The sequence below is a fragment of the Brassica napus genome, chromosome C4, assembly GCF_020379485.1.
Source record: "Brassica napus cultivar Da-Ae chromosome C4, Da-Ae, whole genome shotgun sequence".
Taxonomy (NCBI): Eukaryota; Viridiplantae; Streptophyta; class Magnoliopsida; order Brassicales; family Brassicaceae; genus Brassica; species Brassica napus.
Window position 1 is genome coordinate 59,916,257 of NC_063447.1, and position 13,652 is coordinate 59,929,908.

General features: G+C 35.3%; 3 protein-coding genes across 3 annotated transcripts; 1 reads left to right on the plus strand and 2 right to left on the minus strand.

Annotated features, from left to right (window-relative positions):
• The first annotated feature begins 3,006 nt into the window (after positions 1–3,006).
• LOC106391573 (clathrin light chain 2) lies at positions 3,007–4,394 on the plus strand. Its single transcript, XM_013832253.3, has 3 exons — positions 3,007–3,327; positions 3,713–3,866; positions 3,950–4,394. The coding sequence occupies exons 1-3, from the start codon at positions 3,086–3,088 to the stop codon at positions 4,283–4,285; spliced, it is 732 nt and encodes a 243-aa protein (XP_013687707.1). The 5' UTR covers positions 3,007–3,085; the 3' UTR covers positions 4,286–4,394.
• A 5,038-nt stretch (positions 4,395–9,432) lies between these two features.
• LOC106394477 (protein EARLY FLOWERING 4-like) lies at positions 9,433–10,107 on the minus strand. The gene has a single exon (XM_013835047.3). It carries the CDS (start codon positions 10,005–10,007, stop codon positions 9,669–9,671), a length of 339 nt encoding a protein of 112 aa, XP_013690501.1. The 5' UTR covers positions 10,008–10,107; the 3' UTR covers positions 9,433–9,668.
• A 354-nt stretch (positions 10,108–10,461) lies between these two features.
• On the minus strand, positions 10,462–12,391 carry LOC106391817 (DNA replication complex GINS protein PSF3-like). The gene is made up of 7 exons (XM_013832531.3): positions 12,159–12,391; positions 11,899–11,968; positions 11,748–11,816; positions 11,567–11,667; positions 11,316–11,408; positions 10,843–10,982; positions 10,462–10,764 (listed from the first exon to the last, which is right to left on the minus strand). Exons 2-7 carry the CDS (start codon positions 11,944–11,946, stop codon positions 10,658–10,660), a joined length of 558 nt encoding a protein of 185 aa, XP_013687985.1. The 5' UTR covers positions 11,947–11,968; positions 12,159–12,391; the 3' UTR covers positions 10,462–10,657.
• Positions 12,392–13,652: the final 1,261 nt, after the last annotated feature.

Consider the following 13,652-nt stretch of genomic DNA (forward strand, 5'->3'; position numbering starts at 1 on the left):
TTGAAAAGATTTTTAGAATCATGCTAATAATCATCTCTATGTCAACTATTTTTCAATGAAGCATGCGAATAAAAATCAGATGACATGATCAAATTAAGTTTTTCTTATCAAATTATAGTTGACTATAAGTTGATGTTATGCATAAAAATAAAATAATACTTATCTGAGTCAAACGGAAATCGGAGACATAGGAGTCTTTAAAACACGAGTCTTTAAAACACTTTTCTCTGCTCTCTGGAATCTCGTGAAAAGCAATATGTATAAACCTGATATACTCATAGTTTTGCTCATAAAACATGGCACCTTATACGTAAACATCGAAACTTTCGAGTCCATATAAACCTTGCATCAATGTTAAGCATAACAAGTATATTTGATCGTTCATATATATATATTTTTTTTTTGGTTAACATGACCAGGTACATAATAAATATGTATGCATTAAAATATAATAGCAAACGAACCTATATGCACGTAATCCACAATAAACATCAAACAAACCATAGTAAATCTATATTATCGAGACTACTAAACTAACAACTTATAACCATAGCAAATTTATACGAACCGTAAACATGTCTCTGATAATATTATGGTTTTCAAATATGAAAGACTTAGCTTTATCAAACAGAGATGGTGTTGGTGTCTATCTAGGGCAAGGTGAGTTATGACATGGAAACTCCTAGAGCGTTGATATGAACATGTTTCTTTTCAATATAAACAATAGTTTGCAGTTACGATAATTAAGAAAAAAAATCTCAGATTGGATTATAATTGTATCAGTTGCAGTATTTGGTAAATAATCGCTATACTAAAACAATGTTTGTTTTACGACTTGGAACAATACCAACAGACTTATGCTATATATGAAATTCTACCACTCACTCTATTCTTCTGATGATTTATTATAATAATAAAATCAAATCACAATATGTAAAGATACTTATCTTGACACGAAGATGAATGGATCATGAGAGATCGCAAACTCCGTTGACCGATAATCACGTTGTTTAGGAAGCTCGAAGGGAATAAAGTGATGTTAGATAAGTTGGCTAACTCAATACCAATTAGTTTTTTTTTCTATTTTTTTTCGCTCAGACAGCTAGGATTTCATGCTAATAACGTGTTGTGAATAGAAAAAAAAGGAAACATGTTAATCTTATTATTAGTCCGTAGACGACCAAACTTTATATAGAAATACAAAAGTAGAGTTTAGAACCTTCTATAATATGGGTTTATGTGCATATGATGGACATGCACATTAGTATTCATAACACAATAAAAAATTATCAAATAATAGGACGAATTTTACAGAAAACGATATCTGAACAACCATTAATGTACTATGGATATATATATATTTTTTTTTTGAAAAGCGGTACTGCTATGGATATTTTGTTATTATTTAACTTGGACTAGATGGCATGATATGGATAAATTTTGGTATGGAACACATCATGCTGCCTAATGTCTCAATGAATGCCGGAGAGGAGAAATTGCATGTGGATGAGATCTAACACCAATAAATAAACATACATATTCTTTGATGAGACATTCTTAATTTCTATGTTTTATCCACTTCTTATCTTTTATTTTTTAATATAGCCACTATAGAACCACATATGAAAATCTATAATTAACCGCAAAGTAATAATTTAGCTTATTAACTTAAAGGTGGATCATGCAGCTGTTGGATTTTTGAAAACATATTTGTGTTAATACATTTACTTTCGACTAGCCAGCCCTTAACCATGTTTCATCTCTCCATTATAGTTTAAAACACTGAAAAAACCTCGTAATGACCTTATGACGATTGAGTATGCAATAATTACATAGAAAAAGTCGTAGCAATCTAAGATGTATATATATACGTTGTGGAACATGGAAACATAGTCTCCTTACTACTTCTAATCGGACTCTCTTTTTGACTTTTTACGTGACAAGCAAATGGATGCAACTTGGAGATATGGAATAATCCATATCCACCGAAAGCCTCATGACTCGTTTTATTCTGATTATTAAAAGTGGCGCGACATGTTCCTCTTTTAGCTCCGCAATCCCCACGCTTATGTTTCTTCCTCTCATGGGATATGCCTTCGGATGAGTCTTATTCTTATCCATTTTCATCAACTTTTAGAAAGAAAAAATTATCGACAAGATCATGTTTGTGCTTCGTTAGGCATGCTTATTCGAGATATAGTCTCCCACATTGGTAATTGTAAAAGATCATAATCCGTGGCGGATCTAGTAACATTTTTAATTGGAGCACACTACTTAAAATAACAAAAACAATTTTGAATTGGGGGCACTCTTTATGTTTTTTCACTAAATTACAAATAATTTCATCAAATCTTTCTAGGTTATTCAAGAAAAAGTATAAAATAGTAGGGGGCACGTGACCCCGTACTGTTACACATACATCCGTCTCTGATCATAATCAATATATAAAATATATGGGACATTCCTCTTATAACCAATTAGTTTAAGGCTAAAAACTCATTTAGCTTAACATAATATCAAAACCATATTCAAACAGTCCAACCCGATCCACATCGATCTTACCCAAAATTGACCCATCAATCTTTGTTTGAATATTCTGAAATTAACGCTCAAAAAACCATCATCTCAAAGGAACATATTAGAGACATAGTTTCCCACATCGATAATAGGAAAATATTCTAAACAAAATATAAAATAGATGAGCTAATATGGGAGACTATGTCTCTAAAAGTGCTTATAGAATATTTCCAATGTATGAATCTATTTTCTTCTCCAAAATGGCACACTAATAATAAAGCTAAGATACAGTAAAAACATTAGAAACAATGGGTTAAATTGTATACCGAACACCTCAATTTCAATTCAAGTAATTTTAAGTAAACCATCTTTAACCAAAATTGTAGATCCTAAACCATATTTTAACCGATATGCAAACATTTCACATGCTCATTTCCTGGCCCAATAACGAGATGAAATATTTGTGCAAAGCTCATTAAGAAGACCAAAGACAAAACACAGCTTCTTCGTCTCTAACTGTGTTCCATTTTCAAAGCTCGATTGAAACTTGGCTTCTCTGTTTCCGGAGATGTCTGTCTTTGATGATTCGTTCGTTATGGTCGGAGATGATGCATCTGAGTCTGTTCCCGTCTCAGCCTCCTTAGACGACTCCATCGATGACGTGTTCGCGGCGCCGTCTTCTGACTACGCCGCTTACTCTAACGGAGACGACGTCTTCGGATCTAACGGTGGAGGACACGACGGTCCTATCTTGCCACCGCCGTCTGAAATGGAGTCTGATGAAGGAAATGCTCTCAGAGAATGGAGAAGGTATGTTCGCTAAGTTGATACTAATCTGCTCGTTGATCTCAATTCGAATCCTTGATTATGATTAGTGTGTCACATTGTTAGATCGGATCTGAGTTTGAATTTGACAGGATCTGTCTCTATTAAGCGTATACGAATGAGTTGGTTTAATGTCAAACCGTGTAATTAGATTCCGGTTAACAAACTATACGGGACTCAATTACACGGTTTGACTTAAACCAACTAATAGTCTCTCATCATTTGATCTCAAAGTTGTCTGCTTTCTTTAGTTTCCACTCAAAGTTTATTGCTTTTGACTCCTTTTCATGTTAAAGGTTACATCTTGTGATGCTTGTTTAAGTTGATTTGATGTCGTATGTGAAATTAATAATCAAAATATTATATGCAGACAAAATGCAAATCAACTTGAGGAGAAGGAGAAGAGAGAGAAGGAGATGCGGAACCAAATCATTGAAGAAGCAAACCAATTCAAAGAGGATTTTCACAAGAAGAGAGAGTTAGCTTGTGAGAACAACAAAGCAGCTAACAGGGAGAAAGAGAAGGTGTCTTTTTTTTTTTTTTATATTCTCAATCTTAGTTGAACTATTATTGCTCACACGTTTGTTTGTCCTTTGAAACACTGAAGCTTTACGTGGAGACACAAGAGAAGTTCTATGCGGAAGCGAGCAAGAACTACTGGAAGGCAATAGCGGAGCTAGTTCCTAAAGAGGTTCCAACTATAGAGAAAAGAAGAGGGAAGAAAGAGCAAGAGGACGCTAAGAAGGCAACAGTCTCTGTGATTCAAGGTCCAAAGCCTGGTAAGCCAACTGATCTGGCAAGAATGAGACAAATATTGTTGAAGCTCAAACAGAACCCACCTGCTCATTTGAAACTCACTCCTCAACAACCTCCAGCAGAGGCTGCTGCTCCTCCAAAGAATGTTCCTGAAACCAAACCCACCGAAGCGGTTGCTGCTGCTTAAAACACCCTTTTGTTTTTGTTATTTTCATTGCTGTTATGATGATGTGAATCACTCATTTATGTGTGTGTTATTATTGAGAAATGGTTAATATATGATATCATTTGGTTAATGGATCAATCCATCAGTCATAGAGGTGACTTCATGGTTAAAAAAGTAGAGACAAGAGTGTAGAGTTTATCATAAAGATCTCAAGGGTCAACGTTTTCTTCATTCTATCACCTCCCTTGTAAGCTTGCAGGGGGACCTGCCTGCAACCTCTCTCACTGCATGCATCATCTTCCCTTTCACTTACCTCTAAGCAAATGCCATTGTTGTTGCGGACACTGATCTCTGAGCTTGCGTTGCTGCTTGTTGCCAGTGGAGTATCTGAAGCATTCATTGGTCTGCCACGAGTATGTCCAGTTCTCACACTATACATTGATGATGCTGGAACGTTTGTCATTAGTGGTCTCAGGTTCCCTGGTATAGTCCTACGTTATGTCCTGTTTACATCATAATGTCGATTCATCAAATGTTTTATCAGAGAGAGAGAGAGAAAGAGAGAGATTACACACCATGTGTCTTATAGCCATATCAAGGGACCATATCAAGGGACTTCTTGGAGAGTGTTCTACCAAACCCTGCACTATCTGGTGATGAAGACTTGGCAGACAAGTTACCATGAGGAGAACCCTTCTCATTGGGAGGAGCTAGCTTCCTCATGTCGATCACTCTCTCCACCGTTTTTTCTCCTATGTGACTCCAGAAACAGAGGAGTACCTGGAGGGGTCTGAAGCCTAACTAAGCCAAAAGAAAAGTTAAGCATTGACATACTCAATTATGACTCAACAATATAGACAATAATGATACAGCAACTAGTAACTATACTACCAAAATTTATAAATCACTTACAACCTCACATTTAAAATACTAATTACACAATCACAAAGATTACTTAATCTGCTTGCAGTTAAAATGGTTAAAGAACTATGAACCAAATGTAAATACACAAGAAACTGTGGTTTACCAAGTTACCATTCATAGTCATTTTTGTCGCCTTCAGAACTGAGGAAATCATCTGGAGGACCTGTCTTCCGTGCAGGAGCACCACCACTTGGGATGTTAAACACTGGTGAAGTTCCAGGCTTTGAACCTAAAGATTCAAACCCATCAATAAACTAATCAAAGCTTCTCTTACCCAAAAAACCAGAAGACATTCAAATTTATTTACCTAATGGAATCTCAAACTCATGAGGGTTGTTCACAAGGAGACTATCCTGTTCTTTCTCACGCCGTCTCATCTCAAGAAACAAAGAAAGCTCTTCATCTTTCTCAGCCATCATAGAAGCCTAAGCTGTTGTTGTCTCTGCCTTGCTGCTGAATCCAGCAATAGAGACGACTCTTCAACTTCGATTCTTCTCTCTCCAAGGAATCAAACTTACAGAACAAGAGATTACTAACTTAACTTCCAATTAACTCCCTCTACACAAACAATATCCTAATCTAAACTTAAAACTAGTAATGAAACTGAAGAAACCCACTTTGAAAAATAGAAACTTTACAAGTTAATTTGCAACGCTATTTTCACTAATGGAAATCTGTCCGAGCTTGTTATTAGCATGAGCATGTTAGACTCTTGTAGCTTCCAGGTTGATAAAATCGATTATATGCCAAACAAAATGGAACTTTACGGTGAGCAGCTCATCATAGTGCTTCAATTTGGTTCATGTAGAACTTTCAAACATGAATTTTGATAAAAACATATAAAATTATTAGTTATAGAATCATCTTGTAATAATTATCATAATTTGTTTACAAAAAACCATTTAAAATTAAATATTTATTTAAACTAATAATTTTTTTTAATTACTATAATTTGATATTTTTATTGTTCTTATGACATATATAAAATATATAAAAAAGCTGAAAATTGAATTTAAAATAATATTTTTATTGTTTCATTTCAAACATTATGCTTTTATTAAAATAAAAATTATCATGTTGCATCCATCGCCTCCACTAGTGAAGCAAACAGTAATGGAAGTTTTTTCTTAGACGCGTGACAATGTGACATACATAATTGACGGTCTCGATGAAGTCGCGCGACAATTTTCAATTTTTTGGGTCTAACTTCTGATTATATTTAAAACCCAAAAGGTAGAATAGCAGTGCATGAATTTAGCTCATAAGCCTAATCGATAGTCTAATAAAAGTTTTAACTGATTACAACCCCAAATAGAAAACAATCAATATAGAAGCTCATCATAGTGCACACTGTGAGAGACAAGGTTTCACTTCTTAGATTTAGGTTAGGTCAAGAGAGATGAATGAGAATCGTGGGCTGAATCCCGTAAATAAACTTGAAGAATGAATATGATTTTATTGATGAGTTGAAAGATGATGAATACAAAGGAATGTATCTTGAGATGACTGCTAAAGAATACGTAATGCTTTTAATCTAGTACAAAAGTTGATATATGGAAAAGAGATCCCCTTTGTCTTTTATCTTCTCCATCTTTATATAGTCTAGGTTTCGTTGGCAACCCTTCAACTATTCTCCTAGATATTTGGCTTCAATTACGGAGCTCGCCTTAGGCTCCTCTTGACCGAGTCTCTTATGGTGTTAGCTCACTTTCTGTCGTGACCTCTGCTATGATGTCTCCCAGGTCCAGTCGTCAGCTCGGCTTTCAGCTCCCTTTGTTATGATGGGCTTATCGCAACCCACATGCTAGCTCACGCTTATCGGTACCTCACCTGAGGGTCATATTCGGGTCCAACACACACTCTGTTCAATGTGGTTCAAGTAGCTCATCATATATAATCTGGAATTTTTTAGAGGGATAATCTGGTTGATGGAGTCGAGGCAAAGGAAAGCTTTTTGCAGAGTGATGATCTTGCGCTAGTTTCTGATGGTCCGCTGGAAAGGTTTTTGGGTGGATTGCTCCCTTCCTGTGAGATGGACCTGGATGCGAGGTTGGAGACTAGAGTCTGATGATTTTGAATCTCTCTCTAAATCTAGACGAGAGTTGTGATGATGTTGTTAACAGTAGAACTGGCAAACATGAATTTTTATAAAAAAAACATATGAAAATCGGTTGAAGAATCAACTTACATTAGTTATCATAATCTATTTGATCAAAAAAACCAAAAAGATCAAAGGAAAAAAAATCAATAAACACGTAATTCGCAAACAAGTATTCATATTTAGCCACAATTGGTTATGGTTAGGTCCTTAATATGTCATTAACTGCCTACTAGTTAGGTATATACTGACTTTTAGTAATCATTTATTAAGTGATTAGTTACAAATTGAAAACAAAACATTTTACCAAATAATTTTATAAATTTTTGGATAAAACAATACTTTTGACAAGTTGACCAATAAGATAAGCAAAATAAAGCCCATAACAGTTTTGTTAATAAGCCACAAGTGATATTCCATGGAGTATTGGGTTTGTATTTGAAATGGATTTTACACATTGGTCGAGACTTCTTAACCATAGTTATTAGGCCTGGGCGTTCGGGTACCTATTCGGGTTCGGATCGGGTGCTTCGGATTTTTGGGTTTTCGGATAAAGAGGTACAGAACCCATTCGGGTTATTTTATACTTCGGATCGGGTTCGGGTTTTTAAGGTTCGGGTTCGGGTTATTTCGGGTATAACCGAACTGTGTAACAAGTAAAAAAAAATTCTATGTATCCTTGATTTGACTTTGTGAGATCAGAAACAATATTGTTGAAGTTAGAAGATTGAACAACCTAATATAAGATTTGTGATTTTTTTGATTTGTTATTACGTTGAGGAACACGAGTCTGTATTCTTTCATGTAATTTCTATTTGTATTATCTTGAATAGAAAATGGTAAAGAATCCATCTATTCATAAATCAAAATCAAACAAATATCAAAATCAAACAAATCAAACCTGGATAATCATGAATGTTTGAGTTCATGCCTATGTAAAGAGCAAAGAGAAAACAAATCGCAAATCCTATTTGTAATCAAACATAAATCAAAATCGTAAAATATAGTGATTCATACATGTAATCGGTCATAAAATGAGTTTAAGTATGTACTGAACATATATGTTGAAAAAAGAGAAGAGGGAAAGATGAATGGGACTGGAAGATGTAAGTTTAGGGTTAGTAATATATATATGTATATTCGGGTACTTCGGGTAATTGGTTCGGGTATCGGATATAACCAATCGGGTACGGGTATCCGGACTGGTTGAATCCTAAACCCGTTCGGGTTTTTTTTAACTTCGGTTCGGTTTTCGGTTCGAGTTTTTCGGGTCGGTTCGGGTTCGGGTTCGGGTTTGGGTTAATATGCCCACGCCTAATAGTTATATAGCTTTGGCATCGATGTTGCTACATGATAGCTTTTATTTGTTGTAAGAAAAAAATAATCAATTGTTTAGTAGTTAGTGAGCTCAACGTCGGTCCAAAATATCCAACGTAAGCTCATTAAAAACCCATGAAATCTAAATATATTGGTCTCGAATGGAATACCAAAGCTCTTTAGTCTTACTAAAAATTTATGGTCTCTGCATTCAGAGCCGATCCTAGGAAAACTAGGACCACAAGCAAATTAAAAAAAAATTGGCTGCTGTAGCGGAGATTCGATCCTGGGTTGAGCAAAGAAAGTTTAAAGTTTTCAGATTTTACCACTAGACTAAAGTGGAAAAATATGGCTAAAAGTATCTTTATAGTAAATGTAAAATCAATTGCTTCCTTAGCTTGGCCCAATGGCCGGTTCTGTCTTCATTGCTAATGTATCTGAATGAACAAGATGATCTGCTTGGATGTAACAATAGTAACCTCACCCATTGTTCTTATTTTAATTTGTTTCTCACTGTTTGCTTTTCAATTTCTTTATTTTTCTATTCATGTAGATCATTATGAGAGATTAGCTTCATGCATCATACGTGTTCCTCTTTATTTTAATATGAATGTCAGAGTCTGTTCATTTGCTAAGCATATCTGCAAAGAATTCCTTAACACACGTGATATGTCAATATAAAACAATTGTTTAAATGATCAGTTTTCATGTCATACCAAATTGAATCACTACTAGGTGACAACGAACTTTTACAAGTTGCAAGAATCTAACAACAAGCTTCGTTAATGTCAATGACGATATAAGAAAAGGCTCAAAATAGATAAAAAGATGGCTAAAACTAAATATTTATTATTCTTATTAGCGAAACTGCAGTAGAGACACATTGAAAAAGACTCAAAACCATAATTAAAACAACCCAAATGATGGGTTTATTCTAACGACAATCATTGCAATAAAACTAAACATAACACATCATAACTTATCATAGGTTTAACCAGACTGATTCAAAATGTTCAAACCGGCCGGTCTAACTAAGAAAGATCAATTTGATCCGGGATGATTTAATTAATTAGCTCTGGTTCCGGAACTACCACCCTCGTGTCCGCTCTTTCCACCGTGAAACGCCGATGAGAAATTGGTGTTGAGGTCAGAATACATGGAGACAACCTTAGTGATGTTTCCATTGAGTTCTTGGATCAAAGCAACGTTCTTGGACATGTTATCAGCCATTCTTGACTGGTGATTGTCGTTGACCTGCTGGATCAGTGATCTGTTTCTGTCCAAAACCGATTGCACTTGTCTGAAATTCCGATCTAGATTCTCCCACATCGCCGGATCCTCTCCTCCCTGCCCCGCATCTTCCGCCACGTTCCTCCGCCGCTTAGTCTCGCCGTTCCTCTTCATTTAACTTAAGTTTTTATCGACAGAAGATTTGTTGTTTTTATCTGTTTCGTGTTATTTTCTTATGATTTTTGTATTTTCGCAACTCTAAGGGATATCAGATATTTATAGTAAATATCTTCCGCAGAAGATGATAAATGGACACGGAGACAAGTAGTTCTGTTAAAGCACCAGGCGAGTCACAAGCGCGTGTTCTCAAATACTCGTATCTGATCGAATATTGAAGAACACACGCGTGGGGAAGAGTGTGAGAAGTGATTGGTTAAGCGAAATAAAAAACAGAGCTTTTTGTGCACTTTTTCCCTATTTTGAGAAATATCTCAAGATATTTATTGTGAAGTGAATACTTTTATATGAAATAAAGAGATAGGAGAAGAACCATATTCCCCATACTGTTTGATTCAACAATTCTACAAAAATGTAATTGGTTCTTCTCTACCACAATCAACAAAGAGAGAACCTAATCTTATCTTGTCATATCGTCTTTGAGATATTTATATCACACAAGCACACTATTGTCTGATAATTACTAATAAGATAATGAAATGATTCTAAACATCATCATGCAATGACAACATACAAACAACTCGAATCTTCAAAGAGAATTAAAGTTTATGAAACAACAAAGAAGCGTTTAGGGGACCTCAATTTTATTAAGATTCCTTGCGTTTTCTTCCGAGTATCGAAGCTCTCTGGAAACGAGGACCTCCCGTTCTCCATTTCTTGAAGGCTGTCATAGACAAGTGAGCAGCTTCGTACACTGCAAAATAAACAAACAATGGTTGTTTCACGTGAAGAAGATAGTAACTAAAGTTAGAGTTAAAAGGGATTTAATTACAGTTTGTTTCTTCTATAGTCAGGAAGGGCAAGAACTTGGAAGCTGTTAAATGAGTTGCAGTGAAAACTTTTGTCAGCCTCTCCTTGTATCTGATCTTAAACGCAGTCGATAGCAAGATTCCGAGCGTTCTATCTGTAACTCTGTTTCCGGTTCAAAGAGACAAAACATATTGTGAAAAACATAGAGACGTAGACCAGACTAACTGACAAAGACTTTAAGAAAAGTTGCTTAAAATTTCATAAATCTGTTTGAAATAAAACGTCAGTGAACACCTTAACCAATTAGCTGCTATTTTCTTTCCAATGCAAAAATCTCATGTGGCAGATTGAACTTAGGATGATGACCTTTTGAAACACAAAGAACAAAATGCACCAAAACATGTGCTTCTTAGAAGATCAAAGAACATAATGACACCAGGAAAGAAACAAGTGAAAGATGAATGATAATAAAAAATGGGGGAAGGAAGGACTCACAAAGGCTGTAACTTGCAACCGAACTCGTAGAAGTAAGGACATCGTGATCTAAGATCCACACACGCTGCATCAGCCTGTATTTCCAGCCTCGTCCTGCATAAACACACATAAAGCTAAGAAAGGACTTTTAAGGTACAAAAGAAAAAAAAACGAAGCACTTAGGTAGCTAACAGTTCATGGAGCTGCTAGATAAGCACAAAGAAAGAAAGAGTGAAGGAAACGAAAATCTTGAATACAGTAAGTTGACTTACTTTTGGTCGAAAGAGGCAGGAAGGTTAATGGAGACAGCTTGTCTCAAATGCAACTCATGAGCAAGCCAAAAGGGTAACTCCACTTTGGCACCTTGCTCAACCTGCAGGGAAACACAAACATAAACCCTGAGAGAACTCAAAACACAAAGGCAATGAAAGTTTGCTAAAAAAGAAGACTAACATAGTTTGTCTCAGCACTTGGATCAATAGTCACTCGATTTGCTGGCTTATGGAACAGCACAGGAGCAAACTGCAAAGTAAACCAAACCAAACAAACAAAAAGATTATTTGATTTGACAAATGAGAAGATAAGAAGAAGAAGAAAGCTTAACCTCTTCCTCTGTAAGTATGTCGTCAATGTCATAGTACTTGTTGGCCATGCTCTAACTTCCACAAGCCAAGCTTTGAGATTTCATCGAGAAAAAGCGATTACACATCATAAAATCAATACCCATCAATCAGATTTCGACAATGCGTTATGCGATTGGAAAGTACCAAATTACAATATTAGGGTTTGTATAAAGGAATTGTCATGGTGAAAAACGAACACACAAAGCGAATTGCTGGATACGGAGAGAGAAGAGAAGTTTACCGGCGACGGTGTGTTTACCGATCTAGCGGGAGATTTTTGAGCGGTGGAGACGGAGTCGCGGCGATGTCAAGTGTTGAGTGACGACTGACTGAAGAGAGAGAAGATGATGACCACGGTTTAGTCAAGGTTTTATCCAACTTAACCAAAATCAAATTCTTAACCGAACTGTACCGTCTCGGTTTAATTTTAATTTGATTGTTCACGTCAGGTTCGGTTTTATACCGGAACTGTATATTGTGAATTACTTTGAAGCAAGGTTCCAAGCTTTTATATTTCATAACTACATTATTCACTCGGGCACCATCCATGAACTCTATTGTTCACTAGCTTATTAGAGGAGCTCAAGTTCCAATATATTTTTGGGGGCATAAACATACTCTTCAATATGGGGAAATAATTTCCTGAAAATATCCTGACATTTTTCACTGAGTTTTGATGAAACTAGGTACAGAAAAAATAAAAAAAAATTATGGCATACATGAATTCTTCATAATAGACAGTGAATCAAATACATTGATTAATAATGAAAATCTATAGGAAATTATTTCAACAAGTGCATGTGAAAAGATCAATATATAGATAAACACATACAAGGCTGTATAAACATATCGGATCAAACGATCTTATGTTATGAATCAACTATAGACAGTTCAAGAATTGCACTGGGATCAATTTTTTTTTCCACGTTTTTAGTTAGAATTTGAAGTTCTTTTTCAAAAAAAGAAATAGATCTTTGGTGAATTACATGCTACTGTAAAAGACATGGACGATGAATAGTGTCTACATGAAATGAGAAAGAGACTTTGGAGGAAGAGTGTATGTCTTTGGTGAATTACAATGTCTTGGCTTTGGATATATGCTTCTTCACTTCCGATCAGTTTCGTAGGCCTAAACTCTTTGCATTCTATTCCTCCCTATATCTTTTTTTTTTGTTCGGACTTTTTGTTAATGAAAACTTAGTTATTTGGTTGGTGTGACATCAATTGTTTTCAACTTCATGCTCAAGCTGTCAAGCATAGTGTATGACTGAAACAAACAATCTATAACATATTTACATGAGTTTGCTATTGTTTAGTGCTACAACAATTTACTATTGTTCGGTTATTCTCATCTTCGGTGTGTGCGCTGTAGAGTGTGATACAGATTGCTACTTATGTATTCCATGTAAGAATAAGTGAATAATTACTTTAATCTAAGTTAAGCATAAAATATCTTAATATGCGAAATCTCCAAATATGTTTCGCTGAACATATATATACATTTCCATTACCTTGAATTGACTAATATACACTCACGCATAGATACGTCTAACTAGAGTTTCTATAGTTTATTTGCGTAAAACTAAATTGGTAATGTAATTTGACAAGCATATTCATATGCACCGTTTAACATAGTTTGATAAGACGACAAAACAAAAGGAAGTTTGATAAGAAAAAAGCAATCATACATTTATTTCTTCCTGTGTTTGCTTGGTAGCATTAGACGAGAAAGCAT

Excerpts from the sequence above, each read along its gene's own strand:
- LOC106391573 (XM_013832253.3), top strand. The coding sequence starts at position 3,086 with ATGTCTGTCTTTGATGATTCGTTCGTTATGGTCGGAGATGATGCATCT. Across the intron at positions 3,328-3,712 it reads GCTCTCAGAGAATGGAGAAG|ACAAAATGCAAATCAACTTG; the intron begins GTATGTTCGCTA and ends TATTATATGCAG. Across the intron at positions 3,867-3,949 it reads CTAACAGGGAGAAAGAGAAG|CTTTACGTGGAGACACAAGA; the intron begins GTGTCTTTTTTT and ends GAAACACTGAAG.
- LOC106394477 (XM_013835047.3), bottom strand. The coding sequence starts at position 10,007 with ATGAAGAGGAACGGCGAGACTAAGCGGCGGAGGAACGTGGCGGAAGAT.
- LOC106391817 (XM_013832531.3), bottom strand. The coding sequence starts at position 11,946 with ATGGCCAACAAGTACTATGACATTGACGACATACTTACAGAGGAAGAG. Across the intron at positions 11,817-11,898 it reads ACATACTTACAGAGGAAGAG|TTTGCTCCTGTGCTGTTCCA; the intron begins GTTAAGCTTTCT and ends TTTACTTTGCAG. Across the intron at positions 11,409-11,566 it reads CCTGCCTCTTTCGACCAAAA|GACGAGGCTGGAAATACAGG; the intron begins GTAAGTCAACTT and ends GTGTTTATGCAG.